The following is a 27318-nucleotide window of genomic DNA, read 5'->3' as shown; positions in this document are numbered from 1 at the left end:
GTCTTTATAATTGTATAAACATTTTTTATTGCTTTATGTCTTGCTACTGGATGCTTGAATTTCCTTCGGGATCAATAAAGTATCTATCTACTTTGTAATTGGGTACAATCTTTAAAGGGACGCTGTACATTACAGTTTAATATTTAAAAAAAAATCTCAATTTTTTTTATTGTTTTCTTTGTATTATATATTCTTATTAGTTTAACTTGCCTGAGTGGTTCAACTTAAGATGTTTAATGTTTAATTTAAACTCTAGCCTGTTTTGCTCATAAAGTGTAATAGATATTAGTGTTCCATCTAAAGGGTTAGGAATCTCTTCATTGTAGTTTGACAAACTAGGGGCCCACAAACTGTATCTTGCCAAGGGCCCCCACAAAGCTAGAAAGGGCCCTGCCCTTAAGAACCAATATTTAGAGACAGATGATTAAAAAAAAAAAAAGGGAAATATTTGGGAGGAATTTCTGTAAAGCTGCACGCTTTGCACCATAAGACACCGTGTGTGTGTGATGTGTGTGAGAAATACAGGAAGCTGCTCTAACATGGATGATCTCCACTGGCTTGGAGTGGGAGCTCTGAGGTACAGTTACAAGAACCGTTTGCCTTCATGTAGGAACCTGCAAAAGAGAAAGAAGAGAAAAGAATATCAGATTAAATCATTCTTTTAAACAATTTGTTTTTTTTACAGAAGACTCAAAAGCTCAAATCTACCCGAAAATGAACCAAACATTACCTGCATTAGTTAATGTTTTAGCTCCCAGCATTACTAACTTTAACCAAATTTCCATCAACATCTCAGCTGTTCTTACAAGTGAAGAGAGACAATTTTGTACTCAGCAAGAGGAGGGGCCAGGAAATTAAAGAATTAATTCCATCATCCTTTTCTTCACTGCCATGTGCAGATATGACAGAGGACGACTACATAAACTTTACTCCAGCAGCACTTGACTCTCTTGTTGACAGCACTATAGTTTCAATGCGTACAGCACTGGACAATGTTGCCCCTCTGAAAAGGAAGGTAATCAGTCAGAAGAGGTTGGCTCCTTGGTATAATTCACAGCTGCGTGCTTTAAAGCAGACTGCAAGAAAGCTGGAGAGACAGTGGCGTTCCTCTAATTTAGAAGAGTCTCAGTTAGTCTGGAAAGATAGTTTAACAATGTATAAGAAAGCCCTTCGTAAAGCTAGAACTGCTTATTATTCATCATTGATAGAAGAGAATAAGAATAATCCCAGGTTTCTTTTCAGCACTGTAGCCAGTCTGACTAAGAGTCCGAGCTCTGCTGAGCCAGGTATTCCTTTAACTCTCAGCAGTGATGATTTCATGAGCTTCTTTATTAATAAAATTGTTTCTATCAGAGAGAAGATTGATGGAGTCCTTCCCACTATTATCAGTGATGTATCATCAAGTACAGCAGCTTTAGAAGTATCTTTAGAACCTGATTTGTATTTAGACGGCTTCTGCCCAGTTGATCTCTCTGAACTAACAACAGCAATAGTCTCTTCTAAACCATCAACTTGTGTTTTAGACCCAATCCCAACCAGACTGTTCAAGGAGGTTTTCCCATTAATTGACACTTCCATATTGGATTTGATCAATCTGTCTTTGTTGACAGGATATGTACCTCAGACTTTTAAGGTTGCTGTAATTAAACCTTTACTTAAAAAACCTACTCTTGATTCAGAAGTGTTGGCTCATTATAGACCTATATCCAATCTCCCTTTTATGTCTAAAGTTCTTGAAAAAATAGTTGCAGCTCAGCTTTGTGATCATTTACACAGAAATAATTTGTTTGAAGAGTTTCAGTCAGGATTCAGAGTGCATCATAGCACAGAAACAGCACTGCTGAAAGTTACCAATGATCTCCTCTTAGCCTCTGATAGCGGACTTGTGTCTGTGCTTGTCCTGTTGGATCTCAGTGCTGCATTTGATACGGTCGATCACAGTATCTTATTACACAGACTTGAACATGTTATTGGGATTAAAGGAACTGCATTAGGCTGGTTTAAATCATATTTATCTGATAGATTTCAGTTTGTTCTTGTAAATGAAGAATCTTCCTCACACACCAGAGTAAGTCATGGAGTTCCCCAGGGTTCTGTGCTTGGACCAATTCTTTTTACTTTATACATGCTTCCATTAGGTAACATTATTAGACAGCATGGCATAAATTTCCATTGCTATGCTGATGATACTCAGCTGTACTTATCTATAAAACCAGATGAAACCAATAGGTTGGTCAGACTACAAGCATGTCTTAAAGACATAAAGACCTGGATGACTCAGAACTGTCTGCTTCTAAATTCAGACAAAACTGAAGTCGTTATCTTTGGACCTGAGCGTTTCAGGGAGAAATTGTCTAGCTATATAGTTACTCTAGATGGTATTTCCTTGGCTTCTAGTTCTACAGTGAGGAACCTTGGAGTTATTTTTGACCAGAACTTATCATTTGACTCGCATATAAAACAGGTTTCTAGGACTGCCTTCTTTCACCTTCGTAATATTGTTAAAATCAGGAACATCTTGTCTCAGAGTGATGCAGAAAAACTAATTCATGCATTTGTTACTTCAAGATTGGACTACTGTAATTCTTTATTATTGGGCTGTCCTACATATTCTCTGAAAAGCCTTCAGTTGATCCAAAATGCTGCAGCCAGAGTTTTGACGAGAACTAACAGCAGAGATCATATTTCTCCAGTTTTAGCTTCTCTTCATTGGCTCCCTGTTAAATTCAGAATAGAATTTAAGATTCTTCTCCTCACATATAAAGCTCTTAATGACCGAGCTCCATCATATCTTAAAGATCTCATTGTAAGATATTTTCCTAACAGAGCACTTCGTTCCCAAACTGCAGGTTTACTTGAGGTTCCCAGAGTTTCTAAAAGTAGAATGGGAGGCAGAGCCTTCAGTTATCAGGCCCCTCTATTGTGGAATAAGCTGCCAGTAAATGTCCGGGAAGCAGACACCCTTTCCACTTTTAAGACCAGGCTTAAAACTTTCCTTTTTGATAAAGCTTATAGTTAGGGATGGCTCAGGTGATCCTGAAACATCCCATAGTTAAGCTGCTACAGGCCTAGACTGCTGGGGGGCCTCATCTGACACACCTTTCCTCACTTTACTCTCTTTATGTATATGTGATATTATTGTGGTCATTAACTCGTGTTTCCCTGTTCCAACAGATATCCTTTGAATGGTGTTACAGTGCCGCCGTCGCGGTGGCCCCCTGCCCCCCTCCCCCCCCCTTTTTCTGTCTTCTCAAACCCCAGCTGGTCGAGGCGGATGGCCACCCTTCCTGAGTCTGGTTCTGCCAGAGGTTTCTTCCTGTTAAAAGGGAGTCGTTTCTCTCCACAGTCGCCTCAGGCACGCTCAGGCCGGGAGATTGGACCGAAAAACAAAAAGTTTTCAGTGCAATCTGTTGGTTTTCTTAGCTAGGAAATTGTTTTTGAATTGGCTCTATATGAACGAATTGGATTATTTTATGAATTATGATTATTATTAATTAATTGAATTCCAATTGGCTTGAATTGGACTTACTATCTAAGTGCCTTGAGATGACATTTGTTGTATTTGGCGCTATATAAATAAAAATGAATTGAAAATTGAATTGAATTGAATTGAAATAAAACAAGAAACTACCTGAAAATAAAGGATTTTCCTCACAATCTAGATGACGTCACAGAGGGGAAAAAATCTGAGGCCCAAAATATGACCAGCGTATGCTAACATGTCCTGGATGATGTGATGATAAGCAGACAGCAACAAATACAGATGTGAAGGCATTCAGGATGTGCAGAGGATGCGCTCACATCCGACTGCTTAGGCCACATTCAGAGGCTGTTTGGGACTCTTTTGGTCACATTTTCATTAAAGTCAGACCAAAAACTCCATCTGAGCCACAGAGAAGGAAGAAATACTCCTCTGATGTGACGCTGGGCAACAATGTTTTCTCAACATTTTGTTTTTATTTTAAATCTGTAAATCTGTGCATCTGAGGCAGAGAAAAGCCTGGTTATTAAAAGCCCTTTCACATACCCACCGCTGTTTCTCTTTGATAATTCACACATATAAGACAGAGGCCCCGCATCAGTGTGTGCTGTCACACATCAAGCTGGCATCGAGTAATCATCTGAGTCTCAACAGTGTGATTGGACATGGGCCCTATATGACAGCAATGAGCAATGATATGCATCGGTCCCGGCTTGAAAGCCACGTGTAAATAAGTTTAAATATTTTTGCCCATTTACGTCGTACAACCCTCGGGTGCCGTATAACAAGGTGAACTGATGCAGTGCTGTTTTGGGATCTGCACATTTTTCTGTTCCTCAGCGCTGGTGTTTTAATGTGACATACAGCTAAATTAAAAATGGACCAGCCAGTAATATGCTGTGCAGTATAGGGACGATACAAAACCAACAGATGTATTAAAGTCAGTAAAGTTGCCATCAACTGTGAGCAGATGTGATGTTTCTTTTTAAAGAGACAGCTCCAGAATAAAACTGCAGAGTCTCAACGCCTCAGTTTGGGAGTCTTCAGTCAGCAGAGGTCACTGAGCAATCATTTCACCCTCCTTTTACTCGTCTCACACTGCATCTGTTGAGCTGCTGAAAAGTTGGTGAAAAAGAAAAGGTGCAATAACTGCATCAGGAAAATCTGAGACATGTTCATGTCTGAATGATGACACAGTTTAGGTCAGTGAGTGTATTCTGTGTTTTACAGAAGCATCAGGAGACTTGCGTGGATTTCCTACTGAAACTTGGCGTACACTCAAACCCAAATGCCCAATGTCGGATGTACGAATCTGTGCGCACGCATTAATCCAAGCACATTTCGTTTGTACATCCCAATCAACGTGGAATTGAGCGCACATGTCGGTGCACCCGACTCCTCCCTGTCCACGCCCCTACTTAAATACGCAAATCATATTTAAATGAGCCCTGCACCTGCGATTCCCCTCTGTGTACTGTCAGAAAATAAAGAAAAAAGAGTGAATAAGACGGGAAAAAAGAAGAACTTCACGGAAAGCGAGATGTCGGTGCTACTTTCTGAAGTGAAGGCCCGCAAAAATGTGTTCTTTGGCACGCTGTCCTCCGGCAAACAGTAACGTGCAGAAGTGTGCTGGGGAAAAGGTGAGGCTGATTGAGACATTTCACACTTTACGCACGGGGTTATTAACATTTGCCCACAGAGACGATCAGGGGCTTGTTACAAAGATCTTAAACTGAAGTTTAACCAGCAAAAAACAGCAAGAAACTAACTTTAACCACCAACTAATATATCAGAGATGGACAAGAAGCTGAGTACAGAGAGCTGGTGGACCGCTTTGTGGCATGGTGTGGGAACAATCATCTCATCTTGAATGTTAACAAAACAAAGGAGATGATTGTAGATTTCAGGAGAAACAGGGTCAGATCAAACCCCGTTTCCATCATGGGAGAAGAAGTGGAGGTGGTTGAGGAATATACATACCTTGGTGTTCATGTGGACAACAGACTGGACTGGAGACACAACAGTGAAGTCATCTACAAGAAAGGACAGAGCAGACTGTACTTCTTGAGGAAGCTAAGGTCCTTCAAGGTTTGCAACAAGATGTTGCAGATCTTCTACAAGTCTGTTGTTGAGAGCGTCATTTCCTCTTGTGTCATCTGTTGGGGCAGCAGCATCAGAACCAGGGACCTAAAAAGACTCAACAACCTGATAAGGAAGGCTGGTTCTGTTCTGGGGACGACTGTGGAACCTCTGGAGACAATAATGCAAAGAAGGATTTTGCATAAAATCAAGAGAATTATGGACAACCCTGAACATCCTCTCCATGAGACTGTTATCAGAAAACAGAGTCTCTTCAGTCAAAGGCTTCTTCAGTTTGGATGCAAAACAGACCGCTACAGGAAATCTTTCCTGCCCACAGCCATCAGCATCTATAATAGCTCCTTGATTTAATTGAGTTACATCAACATTTAATTTCCCTCTGGGATAAATAAAGTATTTTTTAATTGAATTGAATTTGAATTGAAGAAAGAGAAATAGTGAATGCAGAACAAAAAAATAAACTGGTAAGTACAGCTTCAAAGTTGGAACTAGTAACTTGGTGAGATGCCCTGAGAACAGCATCGTAACCCTTCTTTTTTTTTTAAGTAAGAACCATAAAGGCGCCAACATATAGGCCCGCAAAACTTTGTGTAAACAGTTCAGTCAGTGAACAATCACCTGTTGGAGACAGCATTATGGCATGATACCTCCCTGCAGAGTAATTTCCTTTTTTTCAATGAAGGCACGGCCGCTTACAGAGTAGGCTTTTTTCCCCTTCTTCCTGGCTTTTTCCAGGAACGGCCACAACGCTTTCCTCGACTCCCTGTCAGCGTTGCAGAGATCCTCCGCGAAGCGCAGGTTGTTTTCTTGAAGGAAGGCACACCCCTTTGCTGCTATCCACACAACATCTCTCACCACTCGTGAGCAGAATTGCAGGATGATGCAGATGAAGGAGACTAAAACATGGCAGTCAGGTCAACTCTGAGGTAGCTGGATGTTAGATACATTCCTAAAAGCAGAGCCTGGATGCTTTAATCTCCACATAATGTTTGACTTTTGAAAGCATTCACAGATATTGTTGCTCTGTTTGTTTGATGTTGAATCTGCTGTGCATCACATTCAGTTACATTCTGAGTGTTCTCTATATCCTTGTATCCAACGGTGTTATCAATCTAAACTGTAATAAAGGTAAGTTTAATTAATGTATAAACATGTTTGCAGCATGTATCCCATGTTCAGAGTCCTGACAGTTGTTTATATGCATATTTTCTTGGTTTTTAAAAGATAAAATTACATGTTTTTAATATAATGATTTTGTCCTTCCTGCAGACCAACAAGGACCAACAAGCATCTCCTCTAATTCAATGCAACCTTCTGATCAAGACTCCAAACAACCTTTAAATGTTTGAAGTTTGCTGCTGAAGTTTGTTTTATGTTTGCATATTTTATGTCTGAACCAGCAGAGTTGTAGATAAAGATGGTTCACACTTATTTCAGCCAGTTTAGGAGCTCAGACCAGCTTTGATCAGGATAAAACAGTAAAACAAAGGTTTTTGGTTGGGTTGGTGGCTCTGTTGTAATGTGAGAAGTAAGACTGTTGTGGTCATGAAGCTGCATGTAGCTCATTCTGCTCTTATTCAGAACAGTGGAAGCAGAGAGGCCTGTTAACATATTTTCATGTCAATGATTCCCTCTCATTAACAGAAAAATACATAGAAATACTATCACAGCTGTATTTGCATGTATTCCAGTGTTCAGGGCCGTCTGCACCAAGAACAATAACTATGATGATGTGAATATAAACACTGCTGAGAAATGACGGCCTGTAAACTGCAGTCGAGCTGTAACAAGGCCACAAAATGGGTTTTGATTAAAAAAGAAAAAGAAAACCAGAAGGCTTTGGGGACATTTAATTTGATTCAAAAGAATACATGAGTTAGGAGAATCTCGCTGTCCACCTTCTTATGTGAAGATCTTATTCACACGTTCATATGAGTCAACATCAGATTGATGATATGCTGACAATCGTCACAGAGGACATCAGTAAAGAACGTGTATATATATATATATATATATATATATATATATATATATATTCCATAATGGCCCCTGCTCCTCATTGCTATTAGAACTCACTGCAGAGGAGTTGGAGGATTTTGTTTTAACTCAATCAGACTAATGTATCATTTCTACCTTGTGTAAATATCCTTTTACATATGAAATGATTCAATAAAACAACATCGGTTATACCTACTTACAGAGTTAATACTCTTTGTTGCGAGCACAAGATGTGAATTATAAGTGAGTGTGTGTGAGTGTGAGCATGGATAGTGGATGGCTGTTTGTCTCTGTGTGGCTCTGTGATGGACGGGCAGCCCATCCAGGGTTTATCCTGCCTCTTGCCCAGTGACGGCTGGGAACTGGCCTCCGGTCAAAAGGCCGCAGCTTCTGCGCTTCCTCCATCACCTGCCATCTCAGTTTAAGGCCCCAGTACCAGGAAACAAGAGTTGGACTCAAACCAGCTACATACACACCCCACATCATTCTGTCTCCCCGACCCGCCGACCGACTCACCGCTCAGGGGTTTCACCGCTGGGGACCCTGAGGTAGGACCACTCACTGTCTCGACTGGGTCATTCCAACCCAGCAGAAAGCCCCACTCATGGAGAAGTAGAAGAAACTGGAAGAACCACAGACACAATCAATAACCAGTGTGCTGGATGAGTTGATAAACTTACCATGAGATTGTCCATTTTATAGAATATTACATGATTATCAAGGATAATGATTAAGAACAGAAAGAATAAGACACATAAGTGAAATAAGTTGTTGTCACAGGCTTCTCACTCTCACCCCCCGTCCTCATATTTATGCACCCGTATCACAGTTAGTACAACTGTTTGAAAGTAACCAAGCATTGCTCTGAAAGTTGCAGGGACAAAGAATTGTGAGAAAGAATGATTTATGTTCTTTGTCAGGGTTAGGGTGTGCTGAAGGAGATAATAGATGAAGCACTGAAGCTTCTTTCTTTATCCTTTAGACAACTCTTTTCCTGGCTGCTGATCACATACTTCCAGGCCATTTAACTCAGTTAGGAACCTTCCTAAGCCAAAATATTTTTTTTTTACTGGACCCACAATCCCATCATCTTGCTGCTGTAAATACTCGCTCAGTTACAATAATCCATCACAGAGGGTAGTCTCCAGCAAATTCAACCTTTTTGGGGCTTTGGGGCTGGGAGACAGTGACAGTGATGGTTCTGCCATCGGCTCCTTGGAAAGTGTGCTGCTTTGTGCACACAAACCAGTCGCTCTGCATTATTTAGCTTCTTCTTCTTCTTCTTCTTCTTTCGGCGTCTCCTTTTATCAGGAGTCGCCACAGCGAGTCGATCTCGCATCATTGTTTTGGCTTCTTTTAGGCCGGATGCCCTTCCTGATGCAACCCTCACCATTTATCCTGCGTTATTTAGCCTAAAAGATCATCATTTATTCTGAGAGAAAATGAAAAGCAACAAATAACCTAGTTTCTAAGAGATGACTTGTCAGTGAAAGGGGAATTGATGAAGCTCTGCAGATGGTGAGTTGTTCCAAATGAACATTTTTTAGCGTTCTTTCAGGTTTGTGTTGTGTTGATGTGTTGAAATTGCTCTGTGTTGAGGTTTCAGTATGGTAGCTCAGCTGGCCATGTGCATTTCCTTTACACTGCAGGTTATGGTTTTCCTGCTAAAGCATCTATTTCATGTTAGGCTTATTTGTATGAAAGAGAAATACACCCACAGATCAGTTTTAACTTTGTTTCTCCGTAGATTTAGAAAAGCTACTTTTCTAAATTTGAGTTTTTTCTTGAAACTGAAATTGCTTCTTAGTTCCCTTTTTCTGATGGGGATCATCTCCTAACAGTGAACTCCATTTATTTAGGTTTTTCACCATTAGTGCCACTAAGGCACACATTTTTTCATTTGTCTTTCTCCTGTAATCCAGACTGTGATCACATTAAGTTGAAACATTTATTGGTGGTGATGTTATGGGGGGAAGCATTTGTGGTTAAAGTCCAATTAAAATTGAAACTCATAGCAACAGTGCAGCTGATCGAGGTGTCCTGTGGGTCATTTACAGTAATGCACTCTTATGCATGCGTCTGCCATGTTAATCATCATCATAGTTTTAATCCTTCAGGTGAACATAAAGGAGTTTCAGTTCATGCTTGAGAAAGGTGAACTTTAAAAACCTGTTTCACCGTAAAGAACTGAATGCAGGTGCATGCCTGCCAATATTCTGCATACTGCCATCTCTAATTTACAGTTTTTCTCTATTGGTTTGGCTCATTACTTGAAACAGAAATTACATTCTCAAAACTCTAAGATCATTTGGCATAACACTCTTATAGTTCAGCACAACACCATTGCTAACTTGCAAAAGCTCATATCTCTCCCAAAACTGTTCACCCATGCTTCAGACCTGATTTCTTTCCCATGTAAAGAGTCAGTGCCACCCAAATTGCAAAGATCTTTCTCAATTGCCTAGGCTCATTTCTTGAAACAGACCGGACGTTTTCAACACTCTTTAGTACTTTTTGCAAAACTAAACTGAATGGTTCAGCAAAACACCATGGTTCACCAGCAATAGCTCATATCTCCCCCTGAACAGTTCACCCATGTGTCAAAATGAAGTTTCTTTCTCATTCAAATAGTCAGTGCCCCCAAAATGCATTGTCCTTTTGGCATTGTGTGAGCACTACAAGTCAAAATGTTTAGATGTTTTGTCACTATGGCATAGGACTACCTAACAGACTACATAGTGTATAAAACTGAAGGAAAAAAGTTTCACAGTAAGAGTAGCCTCAAAGCACACACAATACACTCATACCAACCATTTTTATTCACACAAATACTGTGAAGTAAGTAACTTCCATAAAGTATAGTATTGTAGAAGGAAAAGAAAAATATACATAGCACACATATAGTGTAATATACACACAAACAAAAAACAAGCAAAATTATGTGGCCTACAGTACTGTAAATAAATCTGCAGCTTACAGAAAACACTATAGCAACACTTTACTGGTCGCTGTCGTCCCCCTCCCGCTCACCCTCACCCTCCCCCGCCCCTCCCTCATGACCACTGTCCTCACCCTCCTGGCCGTCCAGACGTTGCTGTCTGTCTGGCCACAGATTCTCATCAACATCACAACGTATATTTTCCCTTGCAATGCAACGCGGGAAGAAACGCCGTGCATGCCGCAACCATCCCCTACACTGATCTCCTGTAATGTCTAAACATGCATGGAGCAGGGATCTTTGGCCTTTAGCATGATGCTCATACACTCTCCACCTCCAAGCAGAGAAAAACTCCTCAATAGGATTAAGGAAAGGGGAATAACTTGAGATTCTATATGGTATTGATGGTATCATGTTCTTGGCCCATTTTGACAATTGAACAGATTATTGTGCATGTGATGACTTATACAATGAAATCATGCTGACATATTTTGGATAGAAGAACCATTAGACCAAGAATCAACTAATCAGTTCAGATCACCAAAATCTATTCACTTGGAAAATGTGCTAAATGTAGGCAAACTGTGCAAACTGTAGGCTACTTGTACTTAATCTTTTGCAGAGATGCACTGAAACATTTGACAGATGTATAAAGACAATTGCAATTTGATGAAAGCAATGAGAAATGCCATTCTGTTGTGAACAATTGCGAGGTGGTTTGGAGATTTGTCCATGTTATTTTGATAATGTAATTTCTGTTTCAAGAAATTAGCCAAACCAATAGAGAAAAACTGTAAATTAGATCTCCTAATTCAGACTCTGAAATGCTTTTCTTGCTGAGCTCTGGTGTTTGTTGCCTTGACATCAGATGGGTAGATTATACAGGGAGAAGAAAGTACTTTAAAACATATTGTGCATGTTTCCTCATGTCCAAATCACAGCTTTCACTGAAGTTTTCTCCACTCTTCTGTCATGTTCTTTTCCCCTGAGAAATGCAGCAGTTGCTTCTTGCTTAGTCTTGAGCGGTGTGGTCGCAGTGCGGCGTCGATAGTGCTGCTGTGACCTGGTGCCACAGACCGAGTCTTAAAACACGCATCAAACGTTTAACAACTGTCAGAACTGGTGTCTTCTGGAAACCGTTCAGGCCACATAATCAGTCATGCAGCTTAGAGATTTGATAGCAACTTGAAAAATCAGCTTTGCAATAATGAACCCAGCTCAGTCTGTGCTGCCACACTAGTGTGGGTTTAGCTTAGTTTGTGTAATTTATACCGAATGAAAGAAAACTGTTTAGAATAGAATAGAAAAATACTTTATTAGTAATTACATTTTTTGTAATTTATTACTACGCACTAAACAAACTGCTGTGTTGTGGATTTATGATTAATGACAAATATTAAACAATAATGTTTGACTCAGACGGAGTCAACCTGTCTTCTTTTCATGTGTTCAGTTACATTTAAACCCTGTAGTTGATGGTTTGGACATTTCTGATTCATATTTTACAATCCACCATTCACACGCATCCTAATCAAATAATAAACTGATTGACCTGAAACCAGTGAAACTTATAGAAAAAAGTACAAGCACAGCATTGTACAATATCTGAAGAAATAAATACAAATGAAACAGTTTTGTCATTTAAAAATATTTCCCTTTATTGTCTGACTTTAGTCCAGTAAAGTCAGAGTAATGCTTTGACAAGTCATTTATTTTGATAAGAAACAACACATCATTCAATATCAAATAGCTAAATACTTTTTTGCATCTCCTTAAGCTTTTACATGCTAACAGTGCAAATCAGGAGGAGCAGTACAACAGCACTACTTCCTCCTGATGACATCAGCACCTGGTACGTTGGAAGACATTTTTGTCAGCCAACAGGCAACCCTGCACTGAGAGATAAATGTTGCTGTAAATCATCGAGCTGCTGCTGGTCAGAATTTAAGGCACCTGAGAAACACAGAATCCAAAATATTGCAAGCAGATTAGTCTTGAAATGCCCAGAAAGGTTTAAATGTTGTTTTGATCCGAATTTCCTTGTTTTTAAAAGTTCAGAAATCTTTACATGGGCTCCCTCCAACCTCAGGTAGGGTTTCTCACTTTGAAAGGAAAAGTTATGCGTGCCTTAAAAAAACCAATGACCAACAAAAATGATCAAAGGTTCCTGATAGTTTGTGTAAAATGTGAAAACGTCCTTATTTCACAAAACTGACCAATACTTTGGCACCAATGAGATCAACAAATAATATCACAGTAATGTCCTTTGAACCAGTGGAATGAAATAAACACAAAATATACTTTGGACACATTAGCTGGTACCCTTCTCTTATATTTGGCTGCAGCCTTAAACATTTCCAGCATCTTTCGGGTACTTTCTACCTTTAAACATCCATTTCTTTAGACTCCTTTTACTTTTGTCAGCACCTTGCTGACACGTGTTAAACAGTCCATTTCTTCCCTTTTCAGTCATTGCTTTGTGCAGCTGGATGTTTGCTGAAGGTCGTTCTGAGACACAAGATCTTCAACATTTGCTCCTAAAAGGCTCCAGTTGGCTTCTGACTTCTTTGATTAAGTAGCAGAGGCAGAAAGTTTGTATCGTACGAGGTGAAAACTTTTATTTTTCCTCCCATACTTCAATTTGAACACAAAGTTACCTGAAATTACATTTTTAGTAAAGATACCTTCAGCTTGTGCTAATTTATCATCTATTCCTCTGCAGAAAGTAAAATATTTGAAGTGTCCCAGAGCAGATGATATATCAGGTAAAAACAATATATCTCACTTTCATTTTTCTCTCTGAAAGAAAAAAAGTGAACTTTGCTTTTTACAGAAATATACTCTCTCAACTCAAACTGCTTTCATACATGAACACTGGTGCAGCTCAGGAGATTCTGAAGGCAACTTCTTTCTGCTCTCACTAAATGTGAGGAACATTGTGTGTCTAAAACTTAAGATGTTATGCAAAATGAACACATTTCATAACATGTCAAAAATGGCTTTATGGCTCTTTAAAAACTGACTTTGTTTTGACATAAATGCAACACATTTGTGTTTGAGTAAGTGAGAAACCAGCAAACAGTCAGCAGAAAAAGCAGCAAATGTGACCAGAGAACACTCAACGTAACGGCCGAAGACCAGCTGCTGCATTCACTCGTATCTTGTCTGAGCTTCTTTCCAACATCTTTCATACATTAAAACTAAAAAAAATAAAACGCCTTATTCGGTGAGTCACACATTTCATACATTATCACCAATAACTTTCATAATTCCTCTGTAAGCACTTTAAAATGAACAGTAAGCAAACACAAACTTAAACAGTTATTATATTACATCTCTAATGATGGCTGAAATGTCATTTTCCAGACAAATAATCATTTTACATGATGATGATGGCTTCAGATAGATTTTAAAATGGTGAAAAATTTTCTAACAGCAAGTAACATAATATAAAAATAAATGAAATACATGTCAGAGAAACAAAGTAGAACAAAAAAAAAAAAAGTTTTTGTTTTTCCTTAGAAAAATTAGAGGATTAACTGGCTGATGTGAATGGACTCTTGTGTGTTCTATTTTATTAATAAAACCAATTAGATTTTCTGGCCTACATGGCTTGACACCATTCATTTAAATATCTAAACTTCCTACATAAACTTCATAGCTTTATAGTGGACACTGCCACTGATAAATAAAAAAGAAAAGTATAAATAAGGTTTCAGTGCTTTGATGGCAAAGCTGCAGTGTTTTACTCCTCCGTATGGAAAGAAAGGGAAGAACTATCCGGCTGTCTCACAGACAATAAGACTGACCAAAGATCAAAGGGATTTTACCTCTTTTTAAAAATAAAAGCAACAAGAGAGATTTACTATGGGAGTAATCTATAAAAGTTTTTTGTTTTTTTTTAAAACTAGCTTCCAGTAAATGGTTCCCTTTCCATCATAAATGGTAATAATTAATAACTTAATTTCATTTCACAAGCTGACCGCTTTAAGGCTCTAAATCAGTTTGGCCAACAAGCGACCAGTTTATTTAGTGTCAGTAACCTGAACCTGACGTCAGGAGCTTAAAATGAAACTAGGATACAATAAATAATATCTAAAATCTTTTTTGTTATTCCCTCACTTTAGTTTTATAAAGATTCCTTCTTAAATATTTACACCTCGTTGCTTTTTCCACTCTCTTGTAATCTTTAGATTCCTCGAGTTCATTTAAACCCCCCTAATAATGATGTCATTAATGACAAACGAGTGAAATGTTGCCCATTTCATGAGCAACAAAATGTGAGAGCAGGAAACACTGAGATGCATCGAAAGATGGAAGGATGACCAAACAAGTGATGAAAATACAAAAACGGCACATTCAGCAAAGACATTCACAGCAGAGAAAAATTACTTTTTGTGAAACTTGGTCCTGACCTGTTCTGAAGGTAAAAGCCTCTTAATCAGGCAACTAAACAACTAACACTCCGTCAATCTAACCGAACAAATTTCACGAAGATCATATTTACATTAAATATACAAACTGCTACAAAACAAATGTAACATATAGAAGTGTCCTCCTGGCAGCATGGAGGTGATACCCACTGATTTCACTGTTCAGGGCTGAGTGGTTTCACTGGTTTCCCGAATAGATTCAATTCCTATTTTATTTGATGGAAATTAATTTGACTGAATTTTTCGACAGACACTCCTGGTCTTTGGATAAAAGCTTCTGCCAAAAGCATAAAGATAAAAATGTAGCTCTGCTTTTGTCGATCTGCTCTTTTGGCATACTTTCTTTATCCAAAGTGCTGCCACACATCCGCCTTCAGGAATACAGTAATCAGTTCTGAGGTCAAAGTGAAACAGGACCCCCCCAAATTTTCTGAAATTACAGAAATACTAAGTTGTCTTCTTCACATACACAGTCGTATTCTAATTCAGTGCGTGCATACATAAAGAAAGAGGGGCTGACGATGTGCATGTATGACCTAAAAGCTTTTACCACTAATCAAAATGTGTGAGAAACAAACCACGTACCCAGAGACTGACATGGTGGCACTAAAAGAGGCCCTTATGAACCAATATTTAGAGACAGATGATTAAAAAAAAAGGGAAATATTTGGGAGGAATTTCTGTAAAGCTGCACGCTTTGCACCATAAGACACCGTGTGTGTGTGATATGTGTGAGAAATACAGGAAGCTGCTCTAACATGGAGGATCTCCACTGGCTTGGAGTGGGAGCTCTGAGGTACAGTTACAAGAACAGTTTGCCTTCATGTAGGAACCTGCAAAAGAGAAAGAAGAGAAAAGAATATCAGATTAAATCATTCTTTTATAATGTTTAACAGTAAACAATTTGTTTTTTTTACAGAAGACTCAAAAGCTCAAATCTACCCGAAAATGAACCAAACATTACCTGCATTAGTTAATGTTTTAGCTCCCAGCATTACTAACTTTAACCAAATTTCCATCAACATCTCAGCTGTTCTTACAAGTGAAGAGAGACAATTTTGTACTCAGCAAGAGGAGGGGCCAGGAAATAAAACAAGAAACTACCTGAAAATAAAGGATTTTCCTCACAGAGGGGAAAAAATCTGAGGCCCAAAATATGACCAGCGTATGCTAACATGTCCTGGATGATGTGATGATAAGCAGACAGCAACAAATACAGATGTGAAGGCATTCAGGATGTGCAGAGGATGCGCTCACATCCGACTGCTTAGGCCACATTCAGAGGCTGTTTGGGACTCTTTTGGTCACATTTTCATTAAAGTCAGACCAAAAACTCCATCTGAGCCACAGAGAAGGAAGAAATAGTCCTCTGATGTGACGCTGGGCAACAATGTTTTCTCAACATTTTGTTTTGCGGGTTAATAAAAGGAAGATTTAAAAAAAATTTAAATTTAAAAATAAATTTAAAAAAATAAAATCTGTAAATCTGTGCATCTGAGGCAGAGAAAAGCCTGGTTATTAAAAGCCCTTTCACATACCCACCGCTGTTTCTCTTTGATAACTCACACATATAAGACAGAGGCCCCGCATCAGTGTGTGCTGTCACACATCAAGCTGGCATCGAGTAATCATCTGAGTCTCAACAGTGTGATTGGACATGGGCCCTTTATGACAGCAATGAGCAATGACAGCATCGGTCCCGGCTTGAAAGCCACGTGTAAATAAGTTTAAATATTTTTGCCCATTTACGTCGTACAACCCTCGGGTGCAGTATAACAAGGTGAACTGATGCAGTGCTGTTTTGGGATCTGCACATTTTTCTGTTCCTCAGCGCTGGTGTTTTAATGTGACATACAGCTAAATTAAAAATGGACCAGCCAGTAATATGCTGTGCAGTATAGGGACGATACAAAACTAACAGATGTATTAAAGTCAGTAAAGTTGCCATCAACTGTGAGCAGATGTCATGTTTCTTTTTAAAGAGACAGCTCCAGAATAAAACTGCAGAGTCTCAACGCCTCAGTTTGGGAGTCTTCAGTCAGCAGAGGTCACTGAGCAATCATTTCACCCTCCTTTTACTCGTCTCACACTGCATCTGTTGAGCTGCTGAAAAGTTGGTGAAAAAGAAAAGGTGCAATAACTGCATCAGGAAAATCTGAGACATGTTCATGTCTGAATGATGACACAGTTTAGGTCAGTGAGTGTATTCTGTGTTTTACAGAAGCCTCAGGAGACCTGCTGATGTTCTGTTTGTTGCTCAACAGACACATAACTGCCACATAGGCTGTGTGTTCATCTGCATATCGAGTGAGTATCTGAGCCATCATTCGGATTATAAAGCCACACATGTACACACATGTGATCAGATCAGCCAGGACGGATCACCAAATGTAAACAGGGTCTGAAACTCTGCTGTCATCTGTACATGGAGCCGAAGATTAAAACACCCTGATGCAACATGATGTCCCTCAACCTCTGCTCTGCACACAGCTCTGTACCGAGAGGAACACTGTGATACAGAGAAAGTTTGGAACAACCGTGATAAGACCTTAAGATTACCTGAAAATGAGCTTTCATGTGACTGCAGCATTTACACACATCATGTAAAGACTAACTGATCTCAGAGTTCAAATGTGCATGTTAGAACAATATATTTAGTTCAAATATAAGAGCATTGTGGGTTTTATAAAACCGTTTTAGGTGAAAATCTAAATAAGTGTTGCTGTCGGGTATCAGCCATAAAACGGGACACTTTACAGATACAGGAAATGATGTTTCAGTGGCTTGTGTAATACAACAGAGGTTTAAATGTGAAAGGACAAAAACAACTGTCAAGAATGTGAAAGCATGTCTGCACATTACAATTATCTTGATACATTTATTATCAGAATTTACCTTTCTTCTTGAGTCGTCTGATGTATAATAATAAGAAAGCAACCAGAGCTAAGAGAGCAACATTTAGAACTCCAGAAAATCCCAGACCTATCCACACATCAGAACAAGGATGGAACTGAAACTGCTTATCTGAAAAACACGACAGAAACATTAAATGAGTGAACAGACTATGTACAACATGTTATAATCAAGACCAAAATAAAATGTGTTCAAGGCTGAAGATTATAAAACCAAAGATATGTATGAAAAATATTAAAACACACAAACATCAAATATCACACGTAGAAATGTCACCTGGCACAACGATCTCATCAACAACATGGCCGCTGTCCTCTTGTTTGGCTACACAGCGGAAGCGGTTGGTCTTTGTCTTTTTCACAGAGATCTGGAGGGAAACGTCATAGAGGCCTCCTCTGCGTGAGACCTGTGGCTCCTCAGCAGGAAGAATGTTTCCATCGCTGTCCTGCCACTCTACGGCAGGTTCTGAAGAAGCACCTGCGACGTCACACTTTAGCCGCACCCCGTCCTCTGTGGTTTTAAGTATCCCAACAGAAACCTTTGGAGGTGGATCTGTGAAAACATCACAATGCTTCAAGCAACTGTCGACATGAGAAACAACATAATGAAGAGAGAAGGGGCAAAGTTACACCTTTTCTACTCTTTCCACTTGACTTTTAACGGTTAAACCTCCTTTGATGAATTTTGTGATCAGTGAAATAACAAACTATATGTGACAGAAACAGTGCTGAAATGTTCAGTGCAGTTTCATTCATCAAACAAAAAAAATCAATCAACAATAACTTTGATCATTAGAGACTGATCTGCAGAGCAGAGAGTAAGAACAGTCTGCACCTGACATGTGGTCATGTTAAGAGAAAGTGTTCAAGGAAATAAGGGTTTAAATAGTTAAAGTTATACAAATGACCAAAATAAATAGCAAGAACTGTGCAGAGCCTCCTGTTTCAATCAGATACATTACTGTAGTAACATTTACCCGACATCTGGTCAGTGAGGTCACCATTCCTAAACACTGCTGGATATGTACATAAGTAACAAAGCAACATACTTTATTTATGTTGATTACATAAGTTAAATGTTGCTTTGCTGTCACACTTTGTCCAGAATCTCATTTCATTGTTATTTTTACTTGTTTATTATAAGTTAAAATGAAGAATAAAAGAGTAAAAATATGTTCAGTATCATGTTCTCTTTAAGGAAGTCAATAAAAGCTGAACAGACCAACAGTAAAACATTAGTTTGATGAATGGAATTGATCAATTAGCCCAAAGTAAAAGAAAGATTCTGCACCACTGAACCAAACCAGGCTAAAACATACCCTGCTGTGTGTAATGTATCAGAGTTCATTTGCTGGAAACTTCAATGTAAATATCCAGGATTTCACATTTTATACTGAACTATTCACAGTGTGGACGAAGCAGCTAAAATATTTGATGGTTTAGTGGATGTTTCGATAATATTGGTTCGCAAAAAAGTTTGATTCCTTCAAACGGTGAAATGACCAAAGTGATCAGAGGTTATTAAAAGGATTCACCTGCTGCTCCACAGTTAAACACTCCACTTCAGTAACATAACACAAAGTTCACATTCAAAGAGCTGAATTCATGAGTCCCAATTCAATGAGTCCGAGATTAGTGTCAAAATAGTGTCTCAGTGATCAACACTTTGTTTTCTAAGTGTTGATGTTTTAATTCTATCTTCGTTATGTTGTTTTATTTTTCACACTTGTGTCCTGTCAACTTTACATTTAGTTCTGTAAAGCACTTTGGGATACACTTTATCATTTTAATATAGATGAGTTGAGCTAGCTTGATTACAACCTCATTTACTAATGAAGATAATTACAAATAACAGTAATAACTATCCATCTCTAGATGAAAAGCTCGACTAGATCTCGACCCACAGAAGCTTGCGTTTAAAGTGAACATGGAATAATAATTTCTTTATCTTGGGTAGCACTTTCGCTCGGGGGAAGCCTCCTCTTGAGAATGAGAGGATCTGACTAATGTTTCCACTAACTGGTTGAATTCCTGAATGACGGTGACTCGTGACCCTCACTGCACTATTTACAGGTTAGGAAGCTACAACAACAACAACTTTGAGAAACACGCTACGGTTTGACAACACGAGATCCAGCTGAATGATGCAGACGCAGAATATGAACACGTCTGAGGCAGGTGGAGATAAAAATGATTTCTGACTGCGTGGCAACCCCCACCCTCTGTTATTATAACCTAAAAACTTCATCATGTCAAAATATTCTGCTTAAAACTGCTTTATTTAACTTTGATTTTAACAGGAATTATATCAGTTCCACAATGTCAAGTCAAACTTGGACGGATTCCCACTGAAGGAATTGTTCCCAAATGTATTTTACTTGTTAACGATCACTGATCAATGAGGGCTCTGAGAAGCAGTGTTCAGTGCTTTTTTCCAAGATCATTCTATCCAAAATGACTTCAGAAACAATGTACTCACCAACAACATCAAGTTGGATTCTGAATCTTTGTTCTCCTGATGGAAGACGAGGGAAAATACAAGTGTAGTCTCCTCCGTCCCCCTTCTTTGTGTTTTTGATCATTATGGAGGCATTCCCAAACTTCAGCTGTTCTGGAAAATGAACGACTCTTCCTTTGAACTGCTCATCTTGACCTGAAAATCCGTTGTTGTAATGAATACCAGCATCGTAATAGAAGACCTCCTTGTGTCCGTCCATCTTCCAGTCAAAGACCTTCTCCACCATGCTCTCCTTGGTGTTGAGAGAACACGGTAAGATGACATCACTTCCTTCTAATGCAACCAGTTGTACCACACCAGGCCCTTAAAGACAAATATATGACACAGTATTTTAATGAGCAGGTATAAATATGCATTACAATAAATACATGTCACCTCACCTTCTGGTTTAAAAGCAGGTTAGTTTACAGTTTATTCATTATTCACATACATAAATCTTTTTGTTTTGAGTTCTGAGTTTTTTTGGTTTAGTTTTTGACAACATCTTTAGTGAGAGGGTCAGTGTGTTAAAGGGATATTCCATATCTTTTAAGTGGGGTTGTGTTAATTATTTTATCATTTCAGGATGGGGCCATGAGAAGAATTTCTTTTTACATCCAAGACAACTGAAACCAAGCAGCTTGAGCAAATATCACATTGTGGATTTTACACTGGTTCATTACATTATTCCAACATGACTGAACTGGCTTCAAAACAATCTCAAAGGTTTTACATTTTCACGTGATGACCAACCAAACACATCATCCTGACTGAACGCGAGCGATTGATAAAAAGGGATTAGAATGCGTACTTTTTCAATCAGCCTGTCCTGACATGCCACGAGCGATCTCGCTCAGTTCAGGGATGACGCCGACCCCTTAAAAAAAAAAGAAAAAAAAAAAAAAAAAAAGCTTGCACTGTCTCTATCTGGACGACAATTTGCAGCAGCGTCCCGCACCTAAACACTTCTTATTGGTGATTTGATTTCTTCTTATCGATGCTTTGATTGGTTTGGATTCTGAACCAATAGAATCACTCCCGACAAAATCGTGCATATCAGGACACCCTCGCGAAATTTTGTCGTCGTATCGCGTCAGTTTCGCTCGCTCGCTTTCAGTCAGGATGGGGTAGTGTCAGGCAGTGTTTCTCAATTGCGGTCCTCGGGACCTACTGCCCTACATGTTTTCGATGTTTCCCTCCTCCAGCACCCCTGATCAGGCCACTGCAGAGCTTGATGACTAGTTGATCATTTGAAGCTATGCAGTGTCCTGATCAGGAGCCATTCATTTGAATCAGGTGTGCTGGAGGAGGGAAACATCGAAAACATGCAGGGCAGTGGGTCCCGAGGACCGCAATTAAGAAACACTGACCTAAGGTGATGATGGCGTGAACTCTGTGTTATAGCAGGGGAAACCCATCCCGGTGGAACCATCAGATACTGTTCCCCTTGTATTAAGGAGGGGGGCAGGTTCTCACATCTGTGAAATCCATGACACTGGCAAATAAATCTTGAAATTTTCATCCGTCCTTCAAGAAAATTTGTTCATAAATCGGCATCCATCAAATCATTAATACAAAATTAGCATGGTAGTATATGGTAGCCTGTGGTCCATTTTTAATTGACCTGCAGCCAATTCTACATTTAAATATGCCCCACATATGAAACTTGTACTTGTGTGTTGTCCTCACTGCAGTGTAGCAACTGTAGCTATACAACCAACTAACTCTGATGCAAAAAGACGTCGAGTCGTAATGAGCATTTTCTTGCTGTTTACTATGGCTTCCAACATCATCTTACATGACAGAGTGAAAACTGTAACAAAAGAATAAAGTTCAACTGTTTTAGCAAAAATCTTGTCATGAAATATACATGTAAATATATGTAAATAGAACGCTGTAACTAAGTGTAGTCTTTCCTTTTTAAATAGTATTTTAACATTAACTTATTAACCTAATCATGAATTTGTACTCACGACATTGCCTCTAGTGCTGGCAGCAGATGGATTTCACGTGCATACATCCAGATTGTTTACTTTCCGATCTACAGGAAATGGCCTCAAACTACCGGAACTTATTTGGATCTACAGCCTGTCAAATTAAAAGTTCTTTGAACATTTTGCCTTAATGGCAACACAACTTGGATGTACAGTACTTCCTCATTTCAATCACTGATTGATGTACCATCTTGAACAAGACAGCTTTACACAAAACACGAAAAAAAAAAATGAAAAAAGATTGTGGCTAGGGTGGATCTACAAGTGGCTTAACCAAAGAAACACAAGCCCACAAGTTAGCGCATAAAACATTAGACTACATCCCCATAGCTGTGCGTAGAACTAAAGATTTGCCAGCTAACTTAAAGTGATTATGATTTTTACCTGATTGAAAGTGATGAGAGCAGAGACGCCACAGACACCGCAAATCCGGCAGCAACTGTAACCATCTTATCTCAAAACCATGATTGAAATGTGGGGACTTATGGCAGATGTATTAGCTGTAATTGTTATGAGCTAGCATGTTATGAGCTAACATTAGCTACGTTACTTACTTTATTTGTAGCGAACAACTAACTAAGCTAACAGCTACAACTAAATTAAGTGTTTAATAGTCAAGTCATTTACAGACTGAGCTTGTGTATTCACGTTTTTACCTTGTTCATGTGCAAAAGTTGTCCCAGTCTTGTTCAGGAGAAAGACGAAAGCAACCCAGAACACCCAGCTCCTCCGTCCAAACATTGTTAGCTGGTCTCGATGAAACTTCAAAACTAGCAAACGTATTGTTATAACAAGTTGTTTTGGTCTGAGAGATCTTAGATACTCCAAAATAAGGCTGCGGCTACACGGAAACGTTTTTCACTGTAAACGATACTTTTTCTTATCGTTTCGCTGTCGCGGCCACACGGAGCCGGCGTTCCCACTACCCCAAAACGATAGTTTTTGAAAACGGGTCCCAGAGTGGGAAAGTTTGAAAACGGCCTCGTTTCGTTTCCATTGTTACAGCAAAAACGTTTTTGCGTCAGCCACACGTTGACGCTGGGAGCCAATTTTAACACCTCTCTATTGTCTCACAGCGTGGCGTGACACAGTGGCGTGTGTACTGTATCGTTTCATCGTTGTCGTCTGGACAGCAGCGCGTTTCCGTGTGGTCGCAAGAATTTTCGAACCCGTTTTCAAAAAAAACCTCGTTTCGTTTTCGTGTAACCGTAGCCTAAGTTTGCAAAGAATAGATTTTGGACACGGTTGTGCAATTAAAACAGATCACAAACGAGAGAAACGGATAGGAAAACATGAAACGAGTTTTCTCCAAGAAGTCCGAGTAGCCCCTGACTGGAGAAGTCCTGGCGTTTTCTTCTTCTTCTTCTGTTTACTCTCTCTCTCTTTCGGATTTTATATTGGCCGTTGGCAAACAACTTTTAGTAGCATTACCGCCACCTACTGATATGGAGTGTGGATCACATGACATTTATCTATATCCCTATATTAATATATACCCGTTCAATATATATTTATTTATATATATATATATATATATATATATATATATATACCTATACGTCAACACTCATCTATACACCCATATATCTATTTATGCCTACACTTTTACATACTCCCTACTCATATACTCTCATTTATATACTTTATCTATACTATATTCTATTATATAACCTACACCGTTTTAAATAATAAAAAAATTCCTGATAACATCTGTTTCCTGATTCTTTTTGCAATAAATCTACTATATCTAATTTCATTTTCATCCTACTAAGCTTTCTAATTAAATTATTTCTCTGAACCTGATAATTCCTACAATATATCATAACATGTTCTATTGTCTCATCTTCCCCACACTCACATTTCCCTGATTTATGTTTTCCTATCATATATAAGTTTTTATTTAATCCATTATGTCCAAGTCTAAGTCTTGTTATAATGATCTCCTCTCTCCTACTTCTTTCTGTTCTTCTCATTTTCCCTATTTTCCTTTGTATTTTAAACAACCAACGTCCTTTTCTTTCTTCCTCCCATAACTTTTGCCATCTCTCTTCCATTTTTTGTTTTATAATACCCTTTACCTCTTTTACACTCATTCTTACATTAATATCAATCATTACTCTTTTTACACTCTGTTTTGCCATTCTATCTGCCATTTCATTTCCCTCAACTCCATAATGCGCTGGTATCCATATAAAATGAACTATAAGCCCCATCATATTAATTCTATATAGTGTTTGTTCTATTTCTATTAATACATCTGGTCTACTTTCTGACTTACTATTTTGAATACTAACTAATGAAGAACTTGAATCTGAACATATAATTGACTTTAATGGTTTAACCTCTTCTATCCATTGAACTGCTAAAAGTACCGCAATCATTTCTCCAGTATGATACTCCATCACTTACCCTTTTCCCCACTTTAATTTTAAATTGCGGTACAATCATACCTATCCCTATCCTATCATCTAAAGTTTTTGATGCATCAGTATATATATGTACATAATTATAATATTGATTTATATGTTCCTGTACAATATATTTATTCAAACTAAAATTATTTCTATTCTTCTTTTCTAATAATGATAAATCTACTTTTGCTTCAGGTATTATCCATGGTGGAACTGTATGTAATGGAATCGTTTGACTTATATCTATTTTATCTAAATATTTTTCCCTACTTTTAGCATTTACTATTGTTCCATAACTTTTAATTTTTCCTTTTTCCCACCCAGTTTCTAACACTTTTACTGCTGGATTATCTTTTTTCCGACCTTGTAATTTTGACCAGTAGTTTAAGGCTAATTGTTCCCTTCTCATTTTTAGAGGCATTTCACCCATTTCCACCTGTATTGCTGCTATAGGAGATGTTTTAAAGGCCCCTGTACATATTCTTAAAGCCTGATATTGTATAGTATTTAACTTTTTTAGATTCATATCTGCAGCTGAATTATACACTATACTCCCATAATCCAATACTGACCTAATTAAACCTGTATAAATAGCTTTCAATGACCTTCTATCAGCCCCCCACTCAGTACCAACTAAACATCTCATTATATTCAACACCTTCCTACATTTATCTATTATTTTCTTAATGTGTATACCCCAAGTCATTCTTTCATCCAACCATAACCCAAGAAATTTAAATTGCTTAACTCTTTCCAATTCCTGACCATATATTTTCAACTTAATTTCTCCATCCACTCTTTTCCTTGTAAAAAACATTATTTTAGTTTTTTCCACAGAAAACCTAAATCCCCATTTATATGACCACTTTTCCACCATTGAAATTGCTTCCTGTAGCTTCTTTACAATAAATTTTAAATTCCTTCCTCTTTTCCACATTGCTCCATCATCAGCAAACAGTGAACAACCCATTCCTCCTTCTGATTCCTTAAACATATCATTTACTATCACAGAAAATAATACTGGACTTACTATGCTTCCTTGTGGTGTCCCATTTTCTATATTAAATTTTTCAGAATATTCCTTCCCTATTCTCACTTGTATTTTTCTTTCTTCTAAAAATGTTTTAATCCATTTAAAACATGTTACCACTTATACCCATTCTTCTAATTTTAACTAATAACCCTTCCCTCCACATCATATCATACGCTCTTTCAATATCAAAAAATACTGCTACTACACTCTATTTACTTGAGCCTTCCTAATTTCATGCTCTAGACATATTACTGGATCCATTGTACTCCTCCCTTTTCTAAATCCACTTTGAACCTCTGTTATAAGTCCTTTACTTTCTATATAATATATCAATCTTTCATTTATCATTCTCTCCATTATTTTACATATATTGGATGTTAACGCTATTGGTCTATAATTTTCTGGTTTTGATTCATCTTTCCCTGGCTTTCTAATTGGTATAACAACAGCTTCTTTCCAACTTTTTGGTATTTCTCCCTCCTCCCAAATTCGATTATACAATTCCAATAAAATGTTTTTAGAAAATTCACTTAAATTACTTACCATTACATAACAAATCTGATCTTTCCCTGGTGCTGTTAACTTACATTTTTTAAGTGCCCTATTTAATTCCATTATTGTAAATGACATATTCAATACATCATCCGATTCTACCATTTTTTCCAATAGCTCCTTATTTTCCAGAATTGTTTTTTCTCTCCCTATTTTCCCTTCTACACTGATATTTTCAGAACTATGAATTTTAACAAACACTTTTGCTAACATCTCTGCCTTATCTTTATCTGTCACTGCTGCTATTTCTCCATTATTTAATACTGGATATCCAGTCACTCTTTTAATTCCTTTCATTCTTTTAATCATTGTCCATACCTTAGATATTTCTGTCTCCCTCCCTATTGAGTTACAAAAACTCCTCCAATAATCTCTTTTTACATTTTTTACAGTTCTTCTTACCATCGCCTGTAATTTTTTGTATTCATTCAAATTCTGAGGGTTATGATTTTTCTTTAATACTTTAAACGCTTTATTTCGTTTCTTAATAGCTGCAGTACATTCCATTGTCCACCATGGTACCAACTTCCTTTCCTTTTTCCCTCCTTTTATCCTTATAGTTTGATGAGCCGCTTCTACTATAGCATTACATATATTAAAATTCAAATCCTCAATACTACTATTTACATCCACTTTTCGTATTTTTAATTCACTATTATTCCTAAAAATTTTCCAATTTGCAGATCTAAAACACCATTTTTTCATCTCATTTATACAATATTTCTCTATATGCATTTTAACTTCTATCATAATAGGGTAATGATCACTTCCTATAGTTGTTTTATTAAGTACTTTCCATAAACTTTTACCTGCTAAAGAATTTGACACTATTGTCAAATCAATGGCTGACTCTGTATTATTTCTAAAATTAATTCTTGTTCCACTCCCATCATTTAATACTACCAAATTTTTAAAATCCATTATTTCTTCAATTACTTCCCCATTATGATCATTATAACTACCCCATAA

General features: G+C 38.0%; 1 protein-coding gene across 2 annotated transcripts; it reads right to left on the bottom strand.

The window, feature by feature from the left end:
- On the bottom strand, positions 1 to 23548 carry LOC142377543 (putative selection and upkeep of intraepithelial T-cells protein 1 homolog). 2 transcript variants are annotated; one of them, XM_075461770.1, is made up of 5 exons: positions 23010 to 23548; positions 20342 to 20683; positions 18140 to 18415; positions 17846 to 17974; positions 1 to 614 (listed from the first exon to the last, which is right to left on the bottom strand). In XM_075461770.1, the coding sequence occupies exons 1-5, from the start codon at positions 23092 to 23094 to the stop codon at positions 535 to 537; spliced, it is 912 nt and encodes a 303-aa protein (XP_075317885.1). In that variant the 5' UTR covers positions 23095 to 23548; the 3' UTR covers positions 1 to 534. The 2 variants fall into 2 exon arrangements, with proteins under 2 accessions (XP_075317885.1, XP_075317884.1); XM_075461769.1 differs by lacking the exon at positions 1 to 614 and adding an exon at positions 15506 to 15783.
- Between the last annotated feature and the right edge of the window lie 3770 nt (positions 23549 to 27318).

The sequence above is a fragment of the Odontesthes bonariensis genome, chromosome 3 (assembly GCF_027942865.1).
Source record: "Odontesthes bonariensis isolate fOdoBon6 chromosome 3, fOdoBon6.hap1, whole genome shotgun sequence".
NCBI classification, from domain to species: Eukaryota; Metazoa; Chordata; class Actinopteri; order Atheriniformes; family Atherinopsidae; genus Odontesthes; species Odontesthes bonariensis.
This window is presented reverse-complemented; position numbering and strand designations above follow the sequence as displayed.